The sequence below is a fragment of the Chrysemys picta genome, chromosome 3 (genome assembly GCF_011386835.1).
Source record: "Chrysemys picta bellii isolate R12L10 chromosome 3, ASM1138683v2, whole genome shotgun sequence".
In the NCBI taxonomy this organism is placed as follows: domain Eukaryota; kingdom Metazoa; phylum Chordata; order Testudines; family Emydidae; genus Chrysemys; species Chrysemys picta.
The window spans coordinates 70,243,236-70,270,877 of NC_088793.1; the positions used below are offsets into that span (position 1 = coordinate 70,243,236).

Consider the following 27,642-nt stretch of genomic DNA (forward strand, 5'->3'; position numbering starts at 1 on the left):
TCCAGTTATCCCAACAATATGGATAGGAAATAGATGGGTATCTCTGCCTGTGTATTTTAATTGTAAAAACATTGTTTGTCTTTTTAGGAAAAATATGTAGGCTGCCCGTGTCTGACTTTTCTTTCTCTACAAGATGGAAAACAATGAATTGGAAACCTTGAAGAAGATCCAAATCACAGTCTCAGATAGCTGGTCAACATAGGAGTCTATCCTAGAGACTAAAGCATGCAAGATGTAGCATTTGTAATAAAAGAAATAGGTTTAATCTTCTACAATCAGATTGACACGGATATTGGGAAGATGATGTCTAGTTCTGGTGATCATAAAAAGTTATTCAATGTTGATTGTACAGTAGAACTTCCGTTACGAGCACCTCACAATGGCGGTTGTTCGGAATTCAGAAATGTTCATAACTCAACAAAACATTATGGTTGTTATTGCCAATTTAAAACTGAACACTGACTTAATACAGCTTTGAAACTATTATGCAAAAGAAAAATGCTGCTTTTAACAATCTTAATTTAAACGAAACAAGCACAGAAACCGTTTCCTTACCTTGTAAAAAAAAAAAAATCAAACTTCCCCCTTTTTTTGCAGTTTTCATTTAACACAGTACTGTACTGTATTTTTTGGTGCCTGCTGCTACCTAACTGTATACATCCAATTCCAAATGAGTTCTGTGGTTGACTGGTCAGTTTGTAACTCTGGTTTTCATAACTCTGAGGTTCTACTGTACTTGTTAAAACATTTACAACTACCAACTGAGTTTATGTTAGTAATAAATCAGTTTATTCCTTCAAACTTTTCTTCAAGCTGTTAAGTGCTCTTGACAAATGCTACTAGAGTTTGAATAAAGTCTAGAAATTAAGAAAGTGTTGAAGTAGTTATCAAAACAGTAAACGATTTCATTTATATTTAAAACAACATAACTGAAGTTGAAATCTTACGAAAACAATTAATCCCTACTTCTTTTATTTAAACAATAAAACAAGATTATTTTACTCCACCTAGCTCTATTAATTTTTAAAATATGAAGTACTGGGAAATAATCTGATCATCTTGGATTATGCCAAGGTACTTTGTTATTCTAGCATGTCTTCCTTATGAAAATTCCATGTATACAATGCTATAGACCTTTACAAATTTAGAGGGCATCACACAATGCAACTGCACTAGAATACAAATCATTATATTTTTTATTTATTATACATAACATGAATATAAATAACCAATGGGAACCACTGAGATAGAAGAAACCGCTAAAACATCTTTTCCATCCTCCTGTAAATCCTGAGTACTACCCAGTAGCACTTCATTTCCGGTGGATTTGTGAAGTCCTGATAATATCCCATGTACTTTGCCATTTACCATCTCCCCCAAATTGTTTTCTTTTGGAGAGGGGGAAAAGGGGTTGGGTGCTCTTTGTATGCTCATCACCATAGGAATTAACTGTCTTACTAAAAATGTTTCAGCTTTCTTTCCCATTGAGTATTTGGGCATTTTGACTTTACTCTCGTTGCACTAGCTCACATTTTTTTTTCAGAGCAAATCTGATTTTTCTACTGATATTTATAACTAGGGCTGTCAAGTGATTAAAAAAAATATTCACGATTAACTAGAATACCATTTATTTAAATATTTTGGATGTTTTCTACATTTTTAAATACATTGATTTCAATTACAACACAGAATACAAAGTGTACAGTGCTCACTTTATATTTTTTATTACAAATATTTGCACTGTAAAAAACAAAAGAAATAGTATTTTTCAATTCACCTAAAACAAGTACCGTAGTGCAATCTCTTTATTGTGAAAGTTGAACTTACAAATGTAGAATTATGTACCAAAAAAATACATTCAAAAATTAAACAATGTAAAACTTTAGAGCCTGCAAGTCCATTCAGTCCTACTTCAGCCAATTGCTCAAACAAGCAAGTTTGGTTACAATTTGCAAGAGATAATTATGCCTACTTCTTATTTACAATGTCACCTGAACAGACGCTCACAGTGCACTGTTGTAGCCAGCATTGCAAGATATTTACGTTCCAGATGTGCTAAAGATTCATATGTACCTTCATGCTTCAACCACCATTCCAGAGGACATGTGTCCATGCTGATGACGAGCTCTGCTCAATAACGATCCAAAACAGAGCGAACCAACGCATGTTCATTTTCATCCTGTGAGTCAGATGCCACCAGCAGAAGGTTGATTTTCTTTTTTGGTGGTTCGGGTTCTGTAGTTTCTGCATGTGAGTGTTGCTCTTTTAAGACTTCTGAAAGCATGCTCCTCACATCGTCTCGCTCAGATTTTGGATGGCCTTCAGATTCTTAAACCTTGGGTCGAGTGCTGTGGCTATCTTTAGAAATCTCACATTGAAATCTTCTTTGCGTTTTGTCAAATCTGCTGTGAAAGTGTTCTTAAAATGAACAAGTACATAAAGGGTTGTTACAAAGAGGAGGGAGAAAAATTGTTCTTCTTAACCATTGAAGATAGGACAAGAAGCAATGGGCTTAAATTGCAGCCAGGGAGGTTTAGCTTGCACATCAGGAAAAGCTTCGTAACTGTTAGGGTGGTTAAGCACTGGAATATATTGCCTAGGGAGGTTGTGGAATCCCATCATTGAAGATTTTTAAGAGCAGGTTAGACAAATACCTGTCAAGGATGGTCTAGATAATACTTATTTCTGTCATGAGTGCAGAGGCCTGGACTAGTTAACCTCTCGAGGTCCCTTCCAGTTCTATGATTCTATGTGCTGGGTCATCATCCGACACTGCTGTAACATGAAATATATGGCAGAATGTAGGTAAAACAGAGCAGGAGACATACAATTCTCCCCCAAGGAGTTCAGTCACAAATTTAATTAACGCATTATTTTTTTAACTAGCGTCATCAGCATGGAAGTGGCCGAAGCATGAAGGGGCATATGAATGTTTAGCATATCTGGCACGTAAATACCTTGCAACACTGGCTACAAAAGTGCCATGCAAACGCCTGTTCTCACTTTCAGGTAAATAAGAAGCAGGCAGCAGCATCTCCCGTAAATGTAAACAAATGTGTTTGTCTTAGCGATTGGCTGAACAAGAAGTAGGACTGAGTAGACTTGTAGGCTTTAAAGTTTTATATTGTTTTGTTTTTGAGTGCCGTTATTTAACAAACAAAAATCAACATTTGTAAGTTACACTTTCATGATAAAGAGATTGCACTACAGTACTTGTATGAGATGAACTGAAAAATACTGTTTCTTTTGTTTATTTTGTTTTTACAGTGCAAATATTTGTAATAAAAAATAATACTATAAAGTGAGCACTGTACACTTTGTATTCTGTGTTGTAATAGAAATCAATATATTTGCAAATGTAGAAAATGTAGAAAATCCAAAAATATTTAATAAATTTCAATTGGAATTCTATTGTTTAACGGTGCGATTAATCATGAGTAATTTTTTTAGTTAATTGCGTGAGTTAACTGCGATTAATTGACAGCCCTATTTATAACCTCTCTTTTTGTATTAATTCTGTATCCTCACTGGTATTTGCAACATCTGCACATTCCTTGGAATAGAGACCATGCCCCATTATTATATTTGTGTGGCAATCAGTTCACTGTTAGAGCTCGAATGTATGTCCTCTGTGAACGCAGTATCCTGTAACTTTGAACTTACACAGCTGATCCAGGAATTTTTCCGTTCTTTCAAAACTTCTAGAACTAAAGGGAGTTAGCAATTTTTTTCTTTATTTTTCATTTCTTATATTCTTCTTACCCATAGTATTTTGCTGCTACTCCTCTTCATTACTCAGATACCTCAGTTGTGTACATATTTTTGACACTGCCAACTCCTGCTCTTTTTTCTCTCTCCTACACAGATAATTACATGGGGGGGGAGGGGATACCGTTAGAAAAATCAAGGTGCTGATGCAACCTTAAATTGGTCCCATTTGTGCATATCATGCACACCAGTGGCAAGTTCAACACCAAATGCTTTATAAATGTTTGTTCCCCAAAGCATAAGGTCTTTCCCTGAGTCTTTACCAACTACCAAGGTGGGGAAAAATCTCACCTCTGTGAGATTTCTGGCTTGTATAGCCCTTCCTGCCAGTCTTCCCTGTCTCTTCCTGCCTCTCAACTGTGTCAGCTGATGACTCAGCTGAATCACCCAGCTAATTAGTCAATTGTTTAGTATTTAAACTATTACCTTGTCAATTTACCCCATGCGGGGACCCTTACAAAATAAACAGAGTAGTGAGTCAGCCTTAGGCTAGTCACACACTGTCACAATGTGTTGTGATCATCTTGCCCAGCATCACATGGGAAGTCTGTGGAAGAGCCAGGAAGAGAACTCCGCTCTTCTGGAACTCAGTCCAATAACTTAAACAGAAGAGAATGCCCTCTCCTCTCCTTATAATCCTCTACCTCATTCACTGTCCATCTTGTGCAGTGATTGAGGCAGGAATGCTACAGACCTAAAGAAGAGTTTTATGTAAGCATAAAAGCTTGTCTCTTTCACCAGCAGAAGGGGGTCCAATAAAAGATATTAGTTCACCCACTCTTTCTCTCTAATATCCTGGGACCGACACGGCTACAACACCGCATATAACAAATAGTATGTGATTATGCAATTAAACACTATCATAATGCATAATGTTCTTTTATTACAGTTTTTTGTGATTTCCCAGGGTTTTTAAAAAGCAAACTGAAACTAATGTACAGTGGGGCCCCAGTGTAGTTGGCCTCTAGACACTTACTGCTATATAAATGCCAAATAATAAAGATTACAGGAGCAATAAATCATTACTCAAGATATAAACAGATCACCAGCTAAAGTCACGAAGAAATTTTCTACCAGTGCCCACATAGGTACATTATGGAGTTTCTTCTTATTTGATAGCTATTAATTTCAGCAACATTCCCCCATTTTAGAGACAGGGAATCTATTTCAAACCAGAATTAACTTCAAGTGTAACCACTGTATAGCTTCAACACTGGTCACCATGTCAGTTTCACTGATCTGATATTTTAGCTGCTTATTGATTAATTTGTTTTAGGCTAGTTACATTTTACTTGTAATATTTTTGAGGCTAGGTCTACACTACAGGGGGGGTGGGGGGGGTCGTCGACCTAAGATACGCAACTTCAGCTACGTGAATAGCGTAGCTGAAGTTGCGTATTTTAGGTCGACTTACCTGGCTGTGAGGACTCCGCTTCCGCCTCTTGCCGCAGTGGATTTCCAGAGTCGACGGCAAAGCCATCGGGGATCGATTTTATCACATCTTCACTAGATGCGATAAGTCGATCCCCAATAGATGGATTGCTACCCGCTGATCCGGCGGGTAGTGAAGATGTGCCCTTATATGGCTTCTAAGGGAGGTAGTGTTTTATTTCTCATATGGAATACAGTGGTGAGAGAGAGAGAGAATCTTTTTCATACCCCCTTCAACTTCTTGAACACTCCCAACAAAATACAGGAAATAGCTAGTGTTTAAGAAGGTTTGTTCACAACATATACATATTAGCTTGGGGAAAGTAAAATTTAAACTCCAGCTTATCCTGCTCCACTCTACACTTAAAATTTAGATCAAACTAGCTATGGGCTGTGGAAGAATTCTTCTATTGACCTAGCTACCATTGCTTGGGTATGTGAATTACCTACATCAATGGAAATACCCCAACCATCCATATAGAAAATGTCTATATTACTGTGCTACAGCAGTATAGCTGCAGCTGTGCCGCTGTAGTGCCCATAGTCTAGACATGCCCTCTATGGCCTGCATTGATTTGTAATGCCAGACACAGAATAGCTTTACTTTGCTCACTATATATTATTGATGAGTTGTCTAGAAACGGTAGCTGCAAGCATTTTCAATGCATGATGCTAGCTAGTTTCTCTACTGATTCTGTAACCACTTCTATTGAACTGCTCTTGTAACTTTCTTCCTACAGAGTAGTGAATTAAAATGGATATCCCTATACAACTTCTAACAGCAGAAGTGGGAGAGGAGGTATTTTCTTTCTTTATCCAGCGGTAGATCAACTGTCAAAAATACATTCTACACATACAAGTCTTGCACACAAATGCAGACTGAAAAAATTATTTCTGCAGCTCTACTAAAAGAATGTCACCACTGCAATACATGTAACAGAAGTTACTGTTGAATCAGAAGGATGCCAACTAGTCATAGAGTTACAATTCTAACACAGGACTACAGTATCAATACCTTTGAAGAATTATGAAATTCCAATCATTAGTAGGATGCATTGTCAACAGGAAAAGTAAATAAAATTTTCAAATGTCAACAACTGAAGAACAGATTAAAATTTAAAGATTGATCTGTGTACCATAAAGTATAACTTTTTTCTTACCAAGCTGAGTTCCTTTAAGCCTCTCATTGTATATTATCTTAGGCCTGGTCTACACTAGGAAATTAGTTCTGTATAACTATATTGCTGAGGGGTGTGAAAAATCCACACCCCTGAACAACACAGTTAAAACAACCTAACCCCTGATGTAGAAAGCACTAGGTCAATGGGAGATGCCCTCCCATCGGTGTAGGTAACGCCTTCACTGACGCACCATTGCAGTGTTTTAAGTGTAGACAACCCCTATTATAAGGCACTCATCATCATAGTACCCCAGCCCAATCGGCAAAACTCAGGGAGGACAAGAATTAAAGCAATAACATTAAATAAAATACACTTAAAGGAATAGTCAGTCTATAGAAAAGCATATCAGATGAAAGAGGCTTGAAGTTTCAGCATAACTTATGTACAATACCAAACTATATTAGAACTTCAATTTTTTAGAGCTGACTTTGTTTCTTTAAGAAAGTAAAGCATGTCTCTCCATTGTATAAGGAAGAAATTCACACTTGAAAGAGCATACAAACTGCTCATCTGAACAATTTGCTTTATGTATCAGGGTGAATTATACAGTTTTTTTTAGATATGAAAACTTACCGAGTGCCATCTGCTTTCCAGCTTACTTTGTACGGCTTCTGCTCTAAAAGTTTAATATTTTGTTTGTCCATGGAAATAGGCTGTGCTCCAGGGAATCCAGACCTAAAAGAAGCAGGATTTTTATTAATATTCTACAATGAGTATCCATACACGGTAATGTATTTCTCAAATCAATCTTGCATGAGACACAGTTAACACTACCTTTTCTACAAGGTTAACTTTCAGTTGGAACAGCAACAAAGAGTCCTGTGGCACCTTATTGACTAACAGACGTATTGGAGCATAAGCTTTCGTGGGTGAATACCCACTTCGTCAGACGCATGTAATGGAAATTTCCAGAGGCAGGTATAAATATGCAGGCAAGAATCAGTCTAGAAATAACAAGGTTAGTTCAATCAGGGAGGATGAGGCCCTCTTCTAGCAGTTGAGGTGTGTTTACCTCATCCTCCCTGATTGAACTAACCTTGTTATTTCTAGACTGATTCTTGCCTGCATATTTATACCTGCCTCTGGAAATTTCCATTACATGCGTCTGACGAAGTGGGTATTCACCCACGAAAGCTTATGCTCCAATACGTCTGTTAGTCAATAAGGTGCTACAGGAGACTCTGTTGCTGTTTACAGATCCAGACTAACACAGCTACCCCTCTGATACTTTTCAGTTGGAACATCTTCCATAACAAGATTTTTTTTTCTTACAAGAGGCACCCTAGTCTGGATGCGATAAATCGACCCCCGAGCACTCTCCCGTAGACTCCTGTACTCCAGCGCTGCGAGAGGCGCAGGCAGAGTCGACAAGGGAGTGGCAGCAGTCGAATCAGCGCAGTGAAGGCACTATGGTAAGTCAATCTAAGTACGTCGACTTCAGCTACGTTATTCACGTAGCTGAAGTTGCGTAACTTAGATCGACAACCCTCCCCCGCCCAGTGTAGACCAGGGCTAAGTGGTACTGAATATTCCATGAGCCTTTCACTTCTGGAAACTAACGTTCAAATTCTGGATTACATCTAGAAATGGTACTAAACCAGTGTTCACATCAATGCTAGGCACAAATTCAAACCAGCAATGACTGCATTAGAAAGGCCAAGAAACGGAAAAACTACGGTTTTGCACATCAGAACAGATGTGTATTGATAGTTGTATAAGTAAACTTGCAATTTTTTGCCTGGTTCAAGCCAGTGTTATTTAGTTTAATGTGCACTAAAACTCACCCAAAACTTTAGAAAAAATGATTAGACCAGGCTACTGCATTTGATATTTGTGTAGCAATGGCTAACATGAACATAATTTATGATCTGACCCTGGAAATATGATTCTAGAATCTTGTTTCTTAAATTATAACAGCTGATCATTCTCTTTTCTTTTCTTTGTAGGCCAATATAGCTTTACTGTTTAATATTTCTGGTTACAAAAAAAAAAAAAAAAAAGAAGTAAGTAACAGTCCATCCTAATAAATAGCTGCCTGCTTGACTTTTCACAAAATTAAGTATATAATATTGAATGTTTGGACTATTCAAAGAAAAAAATTAAAATTAAATGATTTTTCCCATACCCTTCCCATCCACAGAATTGCTGACATTTTTGCTGTATTTCTCTTAACTTTGGTTGAGTTGTCACTTGGGCTACACGTTTAACTGTCACTCCTTCCAAGAAAATTGCACCCTAAAAAAAAATACAAAATGCAATTAGAATTTAAGATATATCACAAAAGAAATTCAGAAAACTGATGCTTTCATGTACACACAGACTTCTAGAATCACTAAGATTTAAAGTCATTGATATTTAAGGTTGCACAACTAAGGTCAATCTACCCTGGTAGTGTAGACTGAGTCATGCTACTCCAGCTACGTTAGCAACGTAGCTGGGGTCAACATAGCTTAGGTTGACTTAGGCAGTGTCTACACCAAACTGCGTCAACAGGACACGCTCTCCTATCAACTTACCTTAGTCCTCTCATTCCAGTGGAGTATCAGAGTCGACCAGAGAGCACTCTTCGGTCAATTTAGCGAGTCTTTAATAGACCCACTAAATCAACCCTCGCTATATCGATCACAGCAGCATCATTCCCTGGTAAGTGTAGACATGGCCTCAGTTTCCATTACAGGTCTTATTTGACCCTACTTCTAAAATACACCAAAATAGCCATATTGGCCTCAAAATTGGTAGGTTAGGCCTGTGGTCAAGGTAGAGTTCTTCTAGAAAAACTGAAATCAGATAAGGTGTTTATTAAGTAAAATTTAAGATATTACATAGCTACAAGGTTTTTGGTTTGGTTGGTTTTTTGCCACTTTATAGCAGAAAGCCCAGAAAAAAGAAGACAGATTGAATCTACCTTACTGCTCCTCCAGCAGAGATTCATAGATTCTAGGACTGGAAGGGACCTCGAGAGGTCATCGAGTCCAGTCCCCTGCCCACATGGCAGGACCAAATACTGTCTAGACCATCCCTGAGAGACATTTATCTAACCTACTCTTCAATACCTCCAGAGATGGAGATTCCACAACCTCCCTAGGCAATTTATTCCAGTGTTTCACCACCCTGACAGTTAGGAACTTTTTCCTAATGTCCAACCTAGACCTCCCTTGCTGCAGTTTAAACCCATTGCTTCTGGTTCTATCCTTAGAGGTTAAGGTGAACAAGTTTTCTCCCTCCTCCTCATGACACCCTTTTAAATACCTGAAAACTGCTATCATGTCCCCTCTCAGTCTTCTCTTTTCCAAACTAAACAAACCCAATTCTTTCAGCCTTCCTTCATAGGTCATGTTCTCAAGACCTTTAATCATTCTTGTTGCTCTTCTCTGGACCCTTTCCAATTTCTCCACATCTTTTTTAAAATGCGGTGTCCAGAACTGGACACAACACTCCAGCTGAGGCCTAACCAGAGCAGAAGAATGACTTCTCGTGTCTTGCTCACAACACACCTGTTAATACATCCCAGAATCACGTTTGCTTTTTTTGCAACAGCATCACACTGTTGACTCATATTTAGCTTGTGGTCCACTATAACCCCTAGATCCCTTTCTGCCGTACTCCTTCCTAGACAGTCTCTTCCCATTCTGTATGTGTGAAACTGATTTTTTCTTCCTAAGTGGAGCACTTTGCATTTGTCTTTGTTTAACTCAGCCCATTTCTCCAATTTGTCCAGATCATTTTGAATTATGACCCTGTCCTCCAAAGCAGTTGCAATCCCTCCCAGTTTGGTATCATCCGCAAACTTAATAAACGGACTTTCTACACCAATATCTAAGTCGTTGATGAAGATATTGAACAGAGCCGGTCCCAAAACAGACCCCTGCGGTACCCCACTCGTTATGCCTTTCCAGCAGGATTGGGAACCATTAATAACAACTCTCTGAGTACGGTTATCCAGCCAGTTATGCACCCACCTTATAGTAGCCCCATCTAAATTGTATTTGCCTAGTTTATCAATAAGAATATCATGCGAGACTGTGTCAAATGCCTTACTAAAGTCTAGGTATACCACATCCACAGCTTCTCCCTTATCCGCAAGGCTCGTTATCCTATCAAAGAAAGCTATCAGATTGGTTTGACACGATTTGTTATTTACAAATCCATGCTGGCTGTTCCCTATCACCTTACCACTTTCCAAGTGTTTGCAGATGATTTCCTTAATTACTTGCTCCATTATCTTCCCTGGCACAGAAGTTAAACTAACTGGTCTGTAGTTTCCTGGGTTGTTTTTATTTCCCTTTTTATAGATGGGCACTATATTTGCCCTTTTCCAGTCTTCTGGAATCTCTCCCCTCTCTCATGATCTTCCAAAGATAATAGCTAGAGGCTCAGATACCTCCTCTATTAGCTCCTTGAGTATTCTAGGATGCATTTCATCAGGCTCTGGTGACTTGCAGGCATCTAACTTTTCTAAGTGATTTTTAACTTGTTCTTTTTTTATTTTATCTGCTATACCTACCCCCTTCCCATTAGCATTCACTATGTTAAGCATTCCTTCAGACTTCTCAGTGAAGAAGAGATCTAGTGCCCAGGAACAAAAGGCAGTTAATTAAGTCAAATTAACAAAGTTATTAATATGTATTGTAGTCCACAGAGCTAGCTTTTAGCATTTTATTTTACTTAGAAGTAAACACAAGGAAACTACAGGCCTGTATCTTGTAAGGCATCAGCTTAATCAGTTAGCATAAGGCTTTGAGGCCTGTGAACTCTGGCATAGAATAAATGGAACAACAGTTACCCTGAGTTTTGGGCAACTGGGAATAATGTGCTTAAGGGAGGAGTTTGTACAAAATGATACCAGGTAACTGCAGAAACACTGAACTGATACTAGTTTAAAATATTTTAGGATAAAATGTTGGCAAATGCTTAACCGCAAACTTTCCTTGGCAACAAATTGATGTATATGGTAAGAACCTAAAAGCATTAATATACAATAGGATAAAAGCACTCTAACTTTACGGTGGACAAGGCAGGTTGGGCCTTTCAATGAATATTCATGACAACCTCTAGGCCCTATAATAAGCCAGAATGCCATGTGAGAAGGATCGGTCAATCTTAATCTGGATCTGGACCATCTGACTTGTTTGGCATGCCAGGGAAAGGGCTGGACCTTTGCCTCTCACCATCAGATCCCCAAGAAGGGGTGTGAGTATGTGAGCGTATGCAAGGAATGGGGTACAAGAGATAAAAATATAACAGCATTGCAAAGTTAATGTTAAGGGATTTGCAGCTTTTCTGTCTTTACTAACCGTGTTAATAAAAGTGATTAAAGCTTTGCTTTACCCTCACTGCAAGTGTCTTCGCTGGGCACACCAGGGTTCCCAATCAGATTCTGACCTTGATAACCCTGATTCTGTTGTGCCTGATTCTGGGACTAGACCCCTACAATTCCTCAACTCTTCAAATCAGTATTAATTGGAATTCAATAATAATCAATGGCCACAAAAAAATCAGGGAACAGTATTTAATAAAGTCACTGGGGAACATCAGCTTCAGTGATCACAGTCAGAATATTTAAGGACTGCTGGAGACCTCAATTTTCCATTTTAAAAACATGAAATGCAGCAGATAAAACACTATAACCCTAACATTCTCCATTCAAATCCCTCTGAGAAGCACTGCTTCAGCCAGACCTATGCAGAGAAGAGCCACGACATTGATTAAAGGATTAGAAAAACTCAAAGAGCTCAATATTCTTAGGGTTACCATATGCCTGGGTTTTCCCAGGCAACACTTTTTTTTGTCCTCTTATCTCAGATTTTTGAAATATGAACAAATGTCTGATTTTTCCTTGCTCATCCTTTTTCCAACATTGATTCTGATAGACCTACAATTCCAAACATGCCTTATGAGCAGTGTTCATGCTTACCGGTTTGCCACCCTTACTTATGGGCTGCTGCTGGCAGCGGTGCTACCTTCAGAGCTGGGCAGCTGGAGAGCAGCAGCTGCTGGCTAGCCACCCAGCTCTAAAAGCAGCGCAGGAGTAAGGGTGGCATGGTATTGATTGTTGAGTCACTGAAAGGGATCCTGTTTGTGCAGTACAACTTCAGGAATAGATCTTGTAATGACTTTCATGGTTACTTGATGAGCAGTCAACCACTGCTGAGAAAGATGCACTCTACAGAGAAATATGCACGGGCACAACAGGAAGCAGCACTGTAGGAAAGGACTGACTGCATGTAAAAAGGTTTATTTACATTTGATTTACATTTATTTTTGAGGCTATTACACTTGTTTATAAAATGATAGATATTCAAGGTAGAAAAAGTGTACAGTAGAAAACTGTACCCTCTCTGACTCTCTACCTCAGGGGAACAACCTGCACCCCCATATTCAGCCTCATAATAGGATTATGTGGTATCCAATGCAAAGCTTGTCATGTCAGGTGTCTTCAGAAGGCTCATGATGCACTGAGCATTGTTGTTATAGTAATGTTATAGATTGTCATTTCATGTATATAGTTATGAAGCTGAAAATGTATCCTCATGGCTTAAAATAAGCCCAGGCAAAAACTCTCCAGAAGCAGAGGGGCAGTTCACACCTGATCAGGGCATGTATGGGACAAACCCAGCCCATCCTCACAGGAACAAAGGACACTGGCCTAGGCAGCAAGAAAGGATCTGTTAGGGCTTGGCTACACTTGCAGATGTAGAGCACTGGGAGTTAAAACAGCCTTTGGAGAACGCAGCAAGGAAAATGCTGCGATGTGTTTACAGCTGAAAGCGCACTAGCGTGGCCACATTAGCAGCTCTTGCAACGCCACAAAGAGCAGTGCATTGTGGTAGCTATCCCAATGTGCAAGTGGCTGCAACGTGCTTTTCAAATGGGGAGGGGGGTGGAGTGTGACAGGGAGTGTGTTGTGTGTATGTGGTGGGAGAGACCGTGTATTTTGGGGGGGCTGAGAGTGTGTCAGCGTGCTGTCTTGTAAGTTCAGACAGCAGTAGAGACACACACACACACTCACAACAGCAGCATTCCACACTAATGGTTTGCTTTGTCCCGGAGCAGATAAGCACGCGGCTATCAGAAACAGAGCTTTGAAAAGGGATATCCGCATGCCTGCAGCCGATTTCAAAACAATGAGAAGAGTGGCCACTTGACTTCAGGGGATTATGGGATGTTTCCGGAGGCCAATCACAGCACAGTAATGCGCTCTACGTGCCTTGCTAGTGTGGACACTTCAGGAGTTAGGGCGCCCAGGGATGCTTTAATGCGCTATAACTTGCAAGTGTAGCCAAGCCCTTAGACTCTCGAATGAGTCGCCCCCCCCTTCCCTGGGTCAGTTTGGGACCACAATGAGGTAATGCTCACCTGACTCTGAAAGGGAGGGGAGGGGCAAAGCCAAGAGGGAAGAAAGACCACGATAAAAGGGGAGAGACGTTTGCCATGCGCTCCCTTCCACCTCCATCTACAGACATCACCACCAAGCGACTGAAGTGCGGATCAAAGGGGAGAGCCTGGCTGAAGGGCAACCAGCCAGCCTGTGGTAAGAAGCATCTAAGTTTGTAAGGGCATTGAAAGTGTTAAGATCAGCTTAGAATGCGTTTTGCTTTTGTTTCATTTGACCAAATCTGACTTCTTGTGTTTTGACTTATAATCACTTAAAATCTATCTTTTGTAGGTATTAAATTTGTTTGTTTATTCTACCTGAAGCAGAAGCATGTCAGAGACTCCCCTTGGGATAACAAACCTGGTACATATCAATTTCTTTGTTAAACTGAAACTCATATAAGCTTGCAGCGTCCAGTGGGCATAACTGGACACTGCAAGATGGAGGTTCCTAATGCTTTGTCTGGGACTGGAGATATTGGCTAGTATAATTCGGTTGCACAATCCAAGCAGCGGCTGGCCAAAAGCGTAGCTGGGAGCAGCTTATATGCTAGAAGCTGTGTGTGAACAGCCCGAGAGTGGGGGTTCTCACAGCAGAGCAGGGTAAGGCTGGCTCCTGGAGTCGAGGATTGGAGTGACCTAGCAGATCACCGGTCCAGATAACACCAGGGGAATGTCACACCTCCCCTTCCTCTCTCCCTACCCCCGGCAGTGTCCTCTATTTGTGAACTTGAAATATGGTAACCCTAAATACACAAAGATTAACAAAGAAAAAGTTAAGGGGTGAGTTGATTAGTGTCTATAAGTATCTACATGGGGAATAAATATTTCATATTAGGCTCTTCAATCTAGCAAACAAAGATATAACATGATCCAATGAATGGAAGCGGAAGCTAGACAAATTCAGACTGGAAATAAGGCATATATTTTTAATGGTGAGAGTAATTAGCCATTGCAACAATTTAGCGAAGATCATAGTGGAATCTCCAATCACTAACATTTTAAAATCAGGATTACGTTTTTTTCCCTAAAAGATACACTCTAGGAATTATTTGGGGGGAATTATATGGCTTATGTTATACAGGAAGTCAGATTAAGTGACCACAATGGTCTCTTCTGGCCTTGGAGTCTATGAATCTATTAATTCTAAACCACGTACATAGTAATTCTGTTACAAGAAAATTAAACAAATAATTGCCTCACCTGGGAATTTTAATCTTTAGGTCATCTGGCAGGTTACCTCTGACCTGTTATTTAACTTAAGTTCTAAGATTTTTTGAAGGAGGGCCCATGTTTTCCTCTACTTTACAGCACCAGAAAACTGATGTCAACAACTGCAATCTCCAAACTATTTTGTCTTTAAAGAGTGTTTCCACAGAAGAAAAAACCTCAGTCACCTCATCAGAAATTAAAGATCACACTGACTATTCACTAGGACAGTCTTGTGTGTGACCATAGTGTTGTTGCCAGACTGCCGAGGGTCCAACTTGACAGCACTCACATTTCCAAATGAAATTAGTAAGAGCTAATGATGCTTAGAACCAACGAAAACCACACTTAGGTTCCTCCAGTGATTAGAGCAGAATACATTTCTACCTCTCCTTACATTCAAAATGTACCAAACAAGCTGCTGACTATATTATGATAGTATAGTGGCTTATGTTTACAATTATACTTTGAAGTACACAAAGCACCCAATTCTGCATGCACTAGCTAAGACGGGTGGCCTGTTGATTTAGTGGCAGTGCATTGCATTGCTACACCAAAAGCAGGAGAGAGATCACTTGATCATTGCCTGTTAGGTCCACTCCCTCTGGGGCACCTGGCATTGGCCACCGTCGGTAGACAGGATACTGAGCTACATGGACCTTTGGTCTGACCCAGTACGGCCGTTCTTATGTTCTAAAGATCAGAGTTTGCAATCGGAGAACAGTTCCTCACTCCCTGCATGGCGGGAATTGAAAACATGGAAGCTGAAGCAAACTCACCCGAGAATGTGCAAGAAGTATCTTATGATTCATCAAGGACTCCCTCTGAGTAATGCTCAGATAAAAATTAACTCTGAAAGAAGCCAGATCCAGTCATCTTTGGTTGGGAGAATTTTCTCCACAATAGGAGTTTGAGAACACTATAAAACATTGATTTGTTACCTGCATACTTGTATAAAAACACAGGAATAATTTTTCTTCTAATCTAAACCTAATACATAAAGTTGTACTGGGCATTACAGTAAGCCTAAGAAAGATATCATCAAAAGGATATTGAAAAGAAACCTACAGAGTGCATTATAAATTATTTTAGTCTTTAAAACAAATCTGATGCTCAGGGGAATAAAACAAAAATCGCCTTTCAACAGAATAAAACCAGAAATCTATGTGATTAAACACTCCCAGTCCCTATTTCAATACAATAACCCAAACCTACACCAAACATAGTGTCAACAAATGTTTCCAACACATTCTTGATTGAATTGGGCAGCAAAGAACTTGCTTAGAATATTGATAAACCCAAGATGTTATTGGCTTGGCTGTGGACCTTGGCATATCTGGATAGGATCATTTTCAATTCTCATTCTTACACAAGAGATCTAGAGAATTAGGCTGTTTCACTTAGATGTCTTCGTTGTTTGTTGCGCCATAGGCTTTTGTTCTGTCACTCTGCCTACTCACTTACATGAAGGGCACTGGATAAAAGAGTGAGGTAGTTTTGGGCTGCAGTGCTATCAGTACATGAATGGCTCAGTGAAGGAAGCAGGCAGCTGCCTAGATGCAGTGTCTGTGAATTTTCAGTGTCTGGCTAGGAGAATGGTTTGGAATAGGGAAAGATGGTCATGGTTTACTCCTGATAAGGGAAATTATGCAGTGTAGTGAAGCAACCAGAGAATATGATAGTACCTTTCCCCACTACTAAGACAGTGCTATCCATTTTTTGCCCAACAGGTGAGATTTCCAAAAGGCAGAAATGGGAGTTAGGTGCTTAACTGCCATCTGTGTCATTTGAAAATCTCTCCAGAAAGAGTCAGTGAAGGGATACTTTCAAATCCTCAATTTTATTTATTTGGACTTGCAGGTGGCATAGTGTTTAGTACAATTGTTTTCTCTCAAAAAAGCAATCTGCCATAAGGCTACTACTCAACAATTTGTATCACAATTTTGTACAGTTTATACTGGTTACAACCCTCCATATGTTGGGAAGGGTAAATTTTTTTTTTCGAAAAGTAAACTACCTCATTAATGAAATTCAAGGTTACATAAAAGTCAGCTTTGTAAAATTGAAAATATACATCCTAGTCGCCTACTTGCCCTGTTTGAAGGCTGGTTTTGTTTGGATTCTTTTGTTAATTGATGTAATATTTTGAGACTTTCTCATCCTGACCTGAAACAATGAGCTCTCTTGCAAAGACACTGTATATTACATATGATTATGGTGCACTAAAAGTGTAAGGGATGGAAACCAGGCAAGAAAAATATCAAGTAAATTCTGAACTACAGAGCTTTGAAAAGACATCTTAACAATAATTCTTAAAAATATAAGTTCAATACCTCATCAGTTAAGCGCTGATTTGTACTTTAACAGTATTTACTATATTTATAAAACTTCAAGATATGGGGTTCTCTCATTCTCGTAGGTTTTATGAGATGCCTAAAAAATGAATTTTGTGAACAGAATATAAATTAATTCTTCTTTTAAAGGAACTTTGGCTTATAAAAGTAGTTAACTATACATTAAATGAAGGAATCCTAAGGGAACCAGGGTTTGAAATAGGCAATGATATTTTTTCATGTTTGATCTTAACTAATATTGAATGTAAATTGTAAAAAAAAAAAAAAATTTAGAAGAAAAGCAATTGTATACAGCGTATACTCAGCCTAACCCACAATTCAAATAAAAAAAATATGGCTGTTAAAAAAATATTCTGACAGAATTATAATTGAGCAAACATGTGGTCTGAGGGACACAGAATTTTTTTATACCAAAAAAAGTCCAAAAAGTAATTTTCTCCTAATATGATATTACGGTTTACATTTCAATCAGCCTGGATAGTGAAACCAGATATTTCACAGTATGTTTGCTTTCTGACTTTGTGTAACAAACTCAATAGAGGAATGTTTAAATTTTAAAAAAGTTTCCATTAATTTTAGAAACTTTTATTTAAGTTAACTTCAAATTTTATTTAAAAATGTAAGTCTAAAATTACATGACTGATAAATTTCCTGTTTTAATTTTTTTTTAAAGTTTTAAAATTGTTGAAACATCCCATTTCACCATTTTTAAACAAATATTTTTCTTTTTTAGTTGAACAACTTTTTGTTGGAAATTAAGGTTAATTTATCGTGAAATATAAGAACAGTGAAAAATCAAAACTAAAAGTTTCAGTTGACCTGATCCCAAAATTTTCAGCTTTTTGGTTAGTTAAAATTTGAAATTTCAGCTTTTAATCCCAATTTGGGATGGAGAAATTTTTCAAAATGACAAAAATTCTCATGACACAAGATATGTGTTTCTTGCCCAGCTCTAATCAGAAGTTTCCACTTCTCACCTACCGTTCCTAACAATATGTGACAGTCATGTGCTCTATACTTTCAGGAATTGTTCCAAATAGGCAGAAGATCCATTCCTGGCAAATCTTAATCTTGTTCCATGAAACAGTCTTTCCATTGTCTCAGCAATTTCTCTGCCCAACAGCTATCTTCACACAGCTAGAATGGTTGACTTTATTTTTGATAAAACAAATACTTGGAATGGAAGTAACTGGACAGGAGTTTGATAATGACTTTTCAAGCAAAAAGCCTTGGGGAAACATCCAGTAGCTGAATGAGGGATTGAAGGAAATCCACAAGAGCAATGATCTGTGGCCAAAAATACATGGTAGAATCATTTCCTCCTCCCAGCAGTGCTGTCAGATTGCTTTTATTGTGTTCATAATCCCCCATACAAGATTCCAGGACTTTCTTCATGTCTTTGTGATTATATGTAACCCGAATAAGTATATGCACACAAAAAACGTGAATGCACGGAAGATCTGTGCATACATAACTTTTTTTGTGCATATACTTATTCGGGTTACATATAATCACAAAGACTTGAAGAAAGTCCTGGAATCTTGTATGGGGGATTCCACAGATCTTCCATGCATACTTAGTCTTTCCCCATGTTTTCTGCAGCCAGCAGACTCTTCATCAAAGAGTACAGTTGTGCACAATGCAAAGGTTGTGCATCATTACTCTGTTCCAAGACAAAAAAGGGAAGAAAAGTAAAGCAAGCAGAAGAAAGTACCAGAGCAACAGGAAAACAGGAGAGACAATCATTCAAAAAAAACCCCCAAACCCTCACACATGCACACCCCACTGAAGGAGACATAATAAAAAGTTATTGAAAGTGAGTTACTGGAATTTAGAGCTAATGTGCTCTTTGATAGCTTAACAGATAATTAAGCAGAGCATGCTTCAGCTAAACTTTCTAAGTGTGGAGGAACACAGTTTATTCTGCCAAACATAGTCATAGATGCAGGTGTCTGCAACAAAATTTTAGGAAAAGGCCATCCAACCAATTATACCCACCTTTTTAATTTTTAGGTATACCATGTAGTATGTCCCATTGCATTGTACATGCGAGCATTAAGATCAGCTGCAGTATGCCTATGTAGTTTGAGAACTCACTTATGAGGCTTGTATTTGACTAACACTCATCAATTTGATGTAACAAACTCATCAGACTGTAAAAATGGTTTGGGAGTATAATTTTTGTACTATCTACAAAATACCCACAGTATTTCTTGTTGAAATCAGATTTCAAATGTCTGTCACTGACGCTTCTGCAATGCTCTGTCATGTTTCTGTGAATGCTCAACTGCTGAAGTGCAGCACTCACAGAGTCAAAACCTACTTCTTCCTATAACATCACAGAGACTAGCAGCAGCAAACAGGCTCCCTGTAACTGAATAGGTAATGTGAAAGGAGCCCATGCATAGTATTACATTCTAAGTTGCATCTGGGTTTTTCCAGTTATGTCTTATGCTTTGGCATAACTCCCTGCTCAAACATGGTACATTGTAGAATTTTTACATCATGGCATGAGACATTAATTGCAACTCTATTTTTAACATTAGCACTTTATATAATGCCCAAAATGAAGAAAAAATACTTGATATATATGCAAAAGGTATTTACCTGACCATCACTCTTTTTCGGCCCCCTATGTACAAGTCAACCATAAATGGATTGAATCCTTCTCTGATCAGCTACGGGAAAAGTCCAATCAATCAACCAAGCATCATGGGATAGAATTCCCCAGCTCTTCCTCTTCATGCCAAAGTGAGTGCATCCCAAGCTGTAAAATTGAATTATACGAATATGCATATTAACCAAATGATTCTTCCCTCTGAAATTTTCTAAGTCTTAATTGTGTTTTAGTTATTAATATGCTTATTCGTATAATTTAGCTTTCCAGCTCTGAAAGGAGGAAAAGTCAGAGTATCTTCTATCATGATCTTTGTTCAACACATCAGATTAGTCCTATATTTGAGTGAGAAAGGATGCCATTTGACTGTGGTGACAGAAACCTAGTCTTCACATCCTTTTTGATAACTTGAAGGGAGGGTGGAAATTATCTTGCCATTGCAGCCTGAAGAGAGAAAATTCTCTTGTACATCTTTATATCTCTCAGTGGAAGGCTAGTCGAGATCATGGACTATTTCTCTTAAAACACATTGAACATTTATTACTGTAATTTTTAGTGTTTAAACTATTCTGCTATGCCAGTTGATAGACTACGTTTAAGTCTGTGACAGTGCAACTTTGCTGCTTTGGATCAGATTCTATATTCTTTTCAAGCTAAGCTAGCTCCTTCCCCTCCCTAACTCTGCATCCCAATGCGCAGCTATAATACTTCTATTAGTAATATGAACAGTAATAATGCACTTGTGGCACATTTCATGTGAGAATTTAACTGATTACAAACACCCAAACCTCCTCAGCACCTCAGTGAGATAAGTGAGGTATTATTATGCAGATAAAATTGTACACAACTATGTGGCCAGCAATTTTTTCCATTCAGTTATGGCAATATGTCTTAAGTTCACTTCATTCAGTGAGAATGAAACCCTTAGTCTTTAGCACAACAAAACCATTTTTCTTCTACTTTAAGTAGGAGAGTTGTTATATCTGTAAATAACATGATATAGAAAATAAGTAGTACATTAATAATAATGTATGCCTATCTCACACATCTGAACTAGTCACAGTAATTGATCAAACATATATAACTATAATTACTGTAACTGCTTTAGTCTACTGAGACAATTTCTCACAGCTTTTAAATTTAATTTGCTCTTTTTTTGTTGTTTTCTTTTTCAGTTCACATTACTGTTTGCCAAAATAATTCTCAGAACCTCTACACGGAATGTATGTGAAAATTAAACACTAATTCAAAAACAAAGTTTCAATTTCAACTGCATGGCTGGGTTGAAAAGATCAATAAAAGTTATATACACCTATCAGCAAGGCTTGGCTTGCACCGCTGAAGACTTTAGTCACAAATTAAAAGGAATGTATTGGTCTCCACCCAGCCACAACAAAGCATTTGTTCACATCAGGAAACTCATCAAGCAATCTTGTTAAATTTAATATGACTGACAATCTCTGCTCAGGAAACAACCAGTATTGGAATAGCAGACGTGTTGAAAGTTAAGATCAAAAGCATTATACAAAGAATTAAGAAATCTTACTTTCCACCAACTCACGTTGTGCCTGGCTCTAAACAGTGCTATCCATTCCCCACTTACAAGACCTGGTATTTGTGACACACATTATGCAACATTTAGTGAATAAGAGTTCACCAAATTCAGTTTATAAAGTAAAATGTTAAGCTTTCGGATAACATTACCAGTTTTAGGTGTTCTTTTCTCCTTTTGCCAAAAGAGGAACTTGAAGACCCAGGTTCTGATTCTTGACCTCCTGTTTTAACATCCTCCTCCTCCTCCTCCTCTTCATCATCTTCATCAAAGCACCATTCAGGTAGCTCAGGTGGTGGCGGTGCATCATCTACATCTCCGTAACGACGGAACAGTTCTTTTAAATAGTCCCCTTTATAGATACCTGGTGGTCTGGCTTGGGCAAAAGTAGCCACTGCTGCTTCAATACTAGAAAACAGAAATTGAGAGTTGTGTATTTCTGGATGTTAACAAGACATGTCTAATAAATTAATAATGTTCTGTGTGACTTTCAGTTTCCCCTAAAAATTCAAAAAATAAATCACTTCATTGTCAAGAATTCAGAAACTCTTGAAATACTTATTTATCTTGTACAGTAACTGAAGTTCTTCAAGATGCGTGTCCCTATGGGTACTCCATTTCAGGATGTGTGCATGCCCATGCACTCTTGATTGGAGATTTTCAGCAGCAGCACCTGCATTCTAGAGATCCTTTTACTCCGATGCAAGGATATTGGGGAAGGGGGGGATGGACCCCCCCACTGCTCAGGTCCTTCTCAGCCATGAAATCTAGTGAGAAGATTGGAAAGCAGAGGGGAAGGAGACTGGGTAGTGGAGAAACCATAGGGACACACATCTTGAAGAACTCCAGTTACTGTACAAGGTACATAACTTCTCCTTATTTGAGTAGCGTCCCTACAGGTGCTCCCCTTCAGCAGATTTTTGAGTAGTACCTCAATTATGAAGAAGAGTGCCAAGGAGACAGGTTCACTACAGACCACAGAACAGCATCACCGAAAGCCATGTCAGCTCTGGAAGCAGACATGAGTACTGGGAAAGCATGTGCCTCAAAGGTCAGGTGGCTGACCTGCGGATGTCTGAGATAGGTATGTTTTTCAGTAGCGCCACAGAGGTGGAATGAGCCATCATCGTAGGAAGGGGATGAAACCCCACCCCAGGCTACATAATAGATTAAGGTGCATCTTGCAACCCATCTGGACAGCCTCCAGGTGGAGATCAGATGTCTTCCTCTTAGTTCTGCGACAGAGATGGACAGCCTAGGAGAAGCCCTAAAGGGCTCAGTCCTATCAAGATAAAAAACAAGAGCTCTTCTTACATCCAGTGTATGTAGTCTCACTTCTTCACTCAGAGAGCAAGGCTTGGGGTAAAACACCAGCAGGTGAATCTCCTGATTAATGTGGAACTCTGAAGAAACTTTACAGAGGAAGCGCAGGTGTGGATGTAGTGTCATCTTGTCATGATCGAACGCTGTGTACAGTTGGTCAGCCATCACGGCGCTCCTAGCTCCCCTACCTTCCTGGCTGAAATAAGGAACGAGGTCCTGAGGCACAAATTAAGGAAGGGACAAGTCCCCATAGATTCAAATGGAGGCTTCTTCAGTACATTAAGGACAAAATTGTGTAGGTTCTTTCACAGGAGGAAAAAGATTGAATAGTCCCTTAATAAACCTCACAGTGGTTGGGTGCATGAAGACTGAAAATCCCTCAATAGGGGGATGAAACTTAATTGAGCTCAGCAATAATCCCGTGGTTTTTAAATTTAGCAGGAAACTGAGAATGTGTGTCAGACAAGACTCAAGAGGAGGTATAGATCAATGGCTGCACCAAAATTGAAAACATTTCCCCGTCTGTAGGTAGTTTTCCACTATTGAGCAGTACCTCCAGAGAGCAATCTTCTTCTATACCAATAAGCCATCTAGTAGCCATGCCTTCAGGTGAAACCCCAAGAGGCTGAGGTGGGTTTTGGGTGAGGAGATTTTCAGTCAGGGAGAGGCGGAGAGGCAATTGCTCAGATACGCAAACTAACTCAGGGAACCATGTCTCCCTCAGCTACAACAGTGCTATGAGGATGGCTAATTTCTCCTGTTTCAATCAGGACTTTGACCAAATGGTGTAGCAGTATAAGCATATAGCAATACACAGGGCCACGGGATAACTAAGGCATCTCCCATTGAGTTGCAGCAGTGCCCTGCCCTCAAATAAAATTGTCTGCACTTTGCAGTGGATGGTGTCGCTAAGAAATCTATCTCCAGAATACCCCAGGTAGGACACATTCTTCTGAAAACTGCATTGTTCAGTTCCCACTTGTGGAAGAGGCAGAAACGCCTGCTGAGGAAGTCTGTCACTGTGATCTGCAGTCCTAGGTGATAAATCACTGAGAACAGTATGTGGAGTGCTATGCACCAATTCCATAGTTTTATTGACTCGGCATACAAGGACTGGGATCTTATTCCTCCTTGCCAACTGATATAATACATAGTTTCTCTTTTGTACATCAGGTAGCCCCTAATGTGGGAAAAGTAGTGCTAGCAAGTTTAACAAACCACTCTGAGCTCTAATATGTTGATGTGGATGATTGCCTCCTGTGGGTCCATTTGGCTTGAGCTGTGAAGCGCTGAAAGTGCACACCCCAACCTAGCAGAGATGTGTCGGTGGTGATGATCCTTGTGGGAGGAGGCTACGAGAATGGAAAACCCACACATGCCTTTTGTGGATCTTTCCACTGATTACAGAATTGAGGGCCCTTTGAAGTATAGACACCCACTTGGTCTGTGTTTGTTGGGGGTGTAAGCAATTCTTGTCCAGGCTTGATGACCCCAGGACTGTAGTCTTCCTAAAGGTGTCAAACATACCAGCATCCATGTGGCCCAGGAGTTGCAGGCAAGCCCTTGCTGTGGTTTGCAAGCTCTGTTATATTGTTGAAATGAATCTGGACATTGTGGCAAACCTGTTATGGTCAAGTATGTTCTGGCAGTGGTAGAGTCCAGAGTGGCCCTACTGAAGTCTACATGTTGTTCAGGTGTGAGTGTAGACTTTTCTGAATTGAGGCAGCAGCCCAGGGAGCAGAACAGGGATAGAGCCTTCCTGGTTGCTGAATATACCTTGAGAAATGAGCGACCTTTCAGAAGCCAATCGTCCAGGTATGGAAAGATGATTATTCCCATCTGCTGGAAATGGGCTGTGATGGCCAAGAAGACTTTGGTAAAGACCCTTGGGGCAGTTGAGAGGCCAAAGGGTAGGATGCAATATTGGTAGTGACTTCCCAGTCAGTGACCTCCTCAAATCCCTGCCAGCTATAAAACATAGGAAACATCTGTGTATGGGGTACATGGCTATATGAAAATAAGCAACCTGAAGGTCGAGGAAGACAAATCAATCACCCAGATTCAGGGAAGGAATTATTGCTGCTAGGATTACCATTCTGAACAGTTGAGAGTGGATGAAGGTGTTCAAAGTCCTGAGGTCCAGCAACAATGTCGACCTAACCCACCCCACCCTTTTTTTTCTTGAGGATCAGGGAAGTACCAGGAAAGAACACTTTCTCAATGAAGTCCAGTGGAACAGGCTTTACCACTATTAGGGTTACAAAAGATTGCACCTACTGTTTCAAGAGACCCTCATAAGAATGGCCTCTGAAGAGGGATAGGGAGGAGAGTGGTGATGGGACGGCTGGACTGGATGGGATAGCCTGTAGAAATCACATCCAGGATCCATCTGTCCATGATGATGATGAACTCCCCAAGAAGGTAGAAAATGAGACATAATCCCCATAAGGGTAGAGAGGGGATTGGTGCAGTGTAGGATCGAGACAGGGAGATCGTTCGCAGCCTTCAACCAATGGGGAAAATGGTCATTTGAGGAGGTCACTGACTGGGAAGTCACTGTAGAGGATGGCCCTTTGTTAGTGAATCTGGGCTCCCTCCTGGGAGGTTCAGCCAATCTCATGGGCTAGTAATGAGCTGGACAAGAGCGTTGAGCCATCTGCAATCTAATGTATTTTCTTTGTCACAGGTATATAGATGCCCAGAGATCCTTGTCTGGGAGTTTTAAAAAGAATGAAGGGACCCATCTGTGACACCATTGAACAACTTGTATCCCTCGAAGGAGAGGTCCTTGACTTTGTTTTGTACCTCCCAGGGGAGGCCAGAGGGCTGCAGCCAAGAAGCTCTGACTGCCAGAAGCTGGGACTGGATGACAGAGGATGGATCAATTCAACAATTGCCCTGTTTTGTTCATTCCCTCCGAAACATCTGGCCCTGGCCACTATCGGAAGACAGAACATTGGGCTAGATGGACCACAGGTCTGACCCAGAATGGCCATTCTCATGTTCTTAAGTGGAGCACACATAAGGACACCACTTGAAGATTTACTCAATCCATTACCATTTGAAACATGGTGTTAAGAGCATCTTGGTAACTGCTGCTCCTTGTGCAAGAGCCTGCATTATTATATAAGTTTTTCTCATGGACTCTCAGGGATAGATATGCTTAAGGTACTTTTTGGCCCCTTCCAGTGGCTAATAGCTCCCTTTTGGACTCCTAGTTATAGGATACATGTTCACAGCTGTTACAGAAAAGGGAGGGGGAAAATACACATAATTATGGGGGTCAATGGGGAGGAGTCCAGAACAAAGGCTGAATACACTAATAAGCAAACAGAATTAATTTTTATGAATGGTTAAAGAATGTCTCACTTCTCAAAATAGCTTTTCCATTTCTCTGGGAAGAAGCGCCCAAGTCCTCAGAACCAGCCTTTAGTAGTTCCTCTTTGGAGCCACAACTGAACAGTCCATTCCTGTTAATCAAAAAGCTTAAGCACAAGCTTAAATGTAGACATGCTTAACTGCTTTGATGAACTGAAGGCTAGGTCCACAAAATAAGGCGGAGTTCCTAATCCAGACAGGCCATAACAATGTTATTTACCTTACTTAACGGAAAGCACTCATACTATAGTGATGAGCGCAGAATAAGAACCTACATAGAATAGAATAAGACCAGTTCAACATGAAGGCATTACTTCATTTAAGCCTTTTTGGCAGACTTCTCTGACACCTTGGTCTGGGACAGAGGGAACTGCTACAGGCTGTGGAGCAAAGAACCCTACCAGGCCAGGAATTAATACCCTAATGAGGCAAAGAGAAAAAGAAAACACTGAGAAAGCATAAAAGGAGGAAAATTAGATTAAGAAGGAAGAGGTTAAGAAGTTTTTCTGTGCTATGCAGTCTGGGAAGGTAGGTTGTCTGAAAAGTGTCTTTTGAAGCTGCCAGGAGACAGAACTAGAGGTCTCTCAGAACAGGTGGAAGCAAGCCCTTCCCTAGAGCTGGTAAGTCTAGTTCTGTCTTCAGGAGAAGAGGAAAAATCATTATCTGGAATAGCAAGCCCGGATGGTGGCCAGAAGCTGGCACAATGGGCAAAAGAGAAGAACCTAGATAGTTAAGTTAGAGAGAAAAAGGATGTGAAAAAGATCTTAAAACTCATTTTGTTCTTTCTACAAGACAAATTAGAATTATCTTGGTAATGTCTCTAAATTGCTTAACAAATCCTTTAATTAATGTCCCAGAGACAAGAGGCAACTTGGGAGAAGGAGGGAAAAGGGAAGAGAGAGGGACCCCCATTCCAAATGCTTAAGAATTCCAATCATCCTCTAGAACAGTGGTTCCCAAACTTTAACAACCATTTCACTAAAATGTCAAGTTCAGTAAACCCCCTCCTAAAAATGAATATTTCCAGGGATTTTTTCCCTTACCTCAGCATAAATTATAAAAGCAGTGATCTTGAAATATAAAATTTATTTTTATGACATGCTTATTACACATGATTTATTAATTATTATTTATCATTACAGTATTTTTATTACATTATGAAAATGGCAACACTCTTCCACGATCTCACTTTTGTAGCTTGTATCCCTTTTGATTAAGCCTGTTATAAGACAAGGCTCCTATCAGAGGAGCAAGTAGAAAAAAGGGGTGCAGGAGCAAAACCCCCACGCACCCTGTGGCTTGGGGAGGGCACCGCCGGAAAAGGGGGACCTGCGGGGGCTGCCAGGAAAAAAGGGAGGGACCCACGGGGGCACACCAACGCGGGGGCGGAATGTGACTCTCGTCGACCCCCCTGTACTGGCGCCTCTGGCTCCTATGCTTCACCAAGGAGCATCA

The 27,642-nt window shown here is 39.7% G+C and overlaps 1 protein-coding gene across 3 annotated transcripts in view; it reads right to left on the minus strand.

Annotated features, from left to right (window-relative positions):
• Positions 1-27,642, minus strand: part of RNGTT (RNA guanylyltransferase and 5'-phosphatase) — a 415,119-nt gene that overhangs the window by 343,350 nt on the left and 44,127 nt on the right. For all 3 annotated transcript variants that reach the window (XM_005299708.4, XM_005299707.4, XM_024103027.3), the window contains exons 6-8: positions 21,639-21,894; positions 8,506-8,615; positions 6,954-7,055 (exon numbers count right to left, since the gene is read on the minus strand). In XM_005299708.4, the coding sequence (XP_005299765.1) occupies positions 6,954-7,055; positions 8,506-8,615; positions 21,639-21,894 (468 nt within the window). The remainder of the gene's footprint in view (positions 1-6,953; positions 7,056-8,505; positions 8,616-21,638; positions 21,895-27,642) is intronic.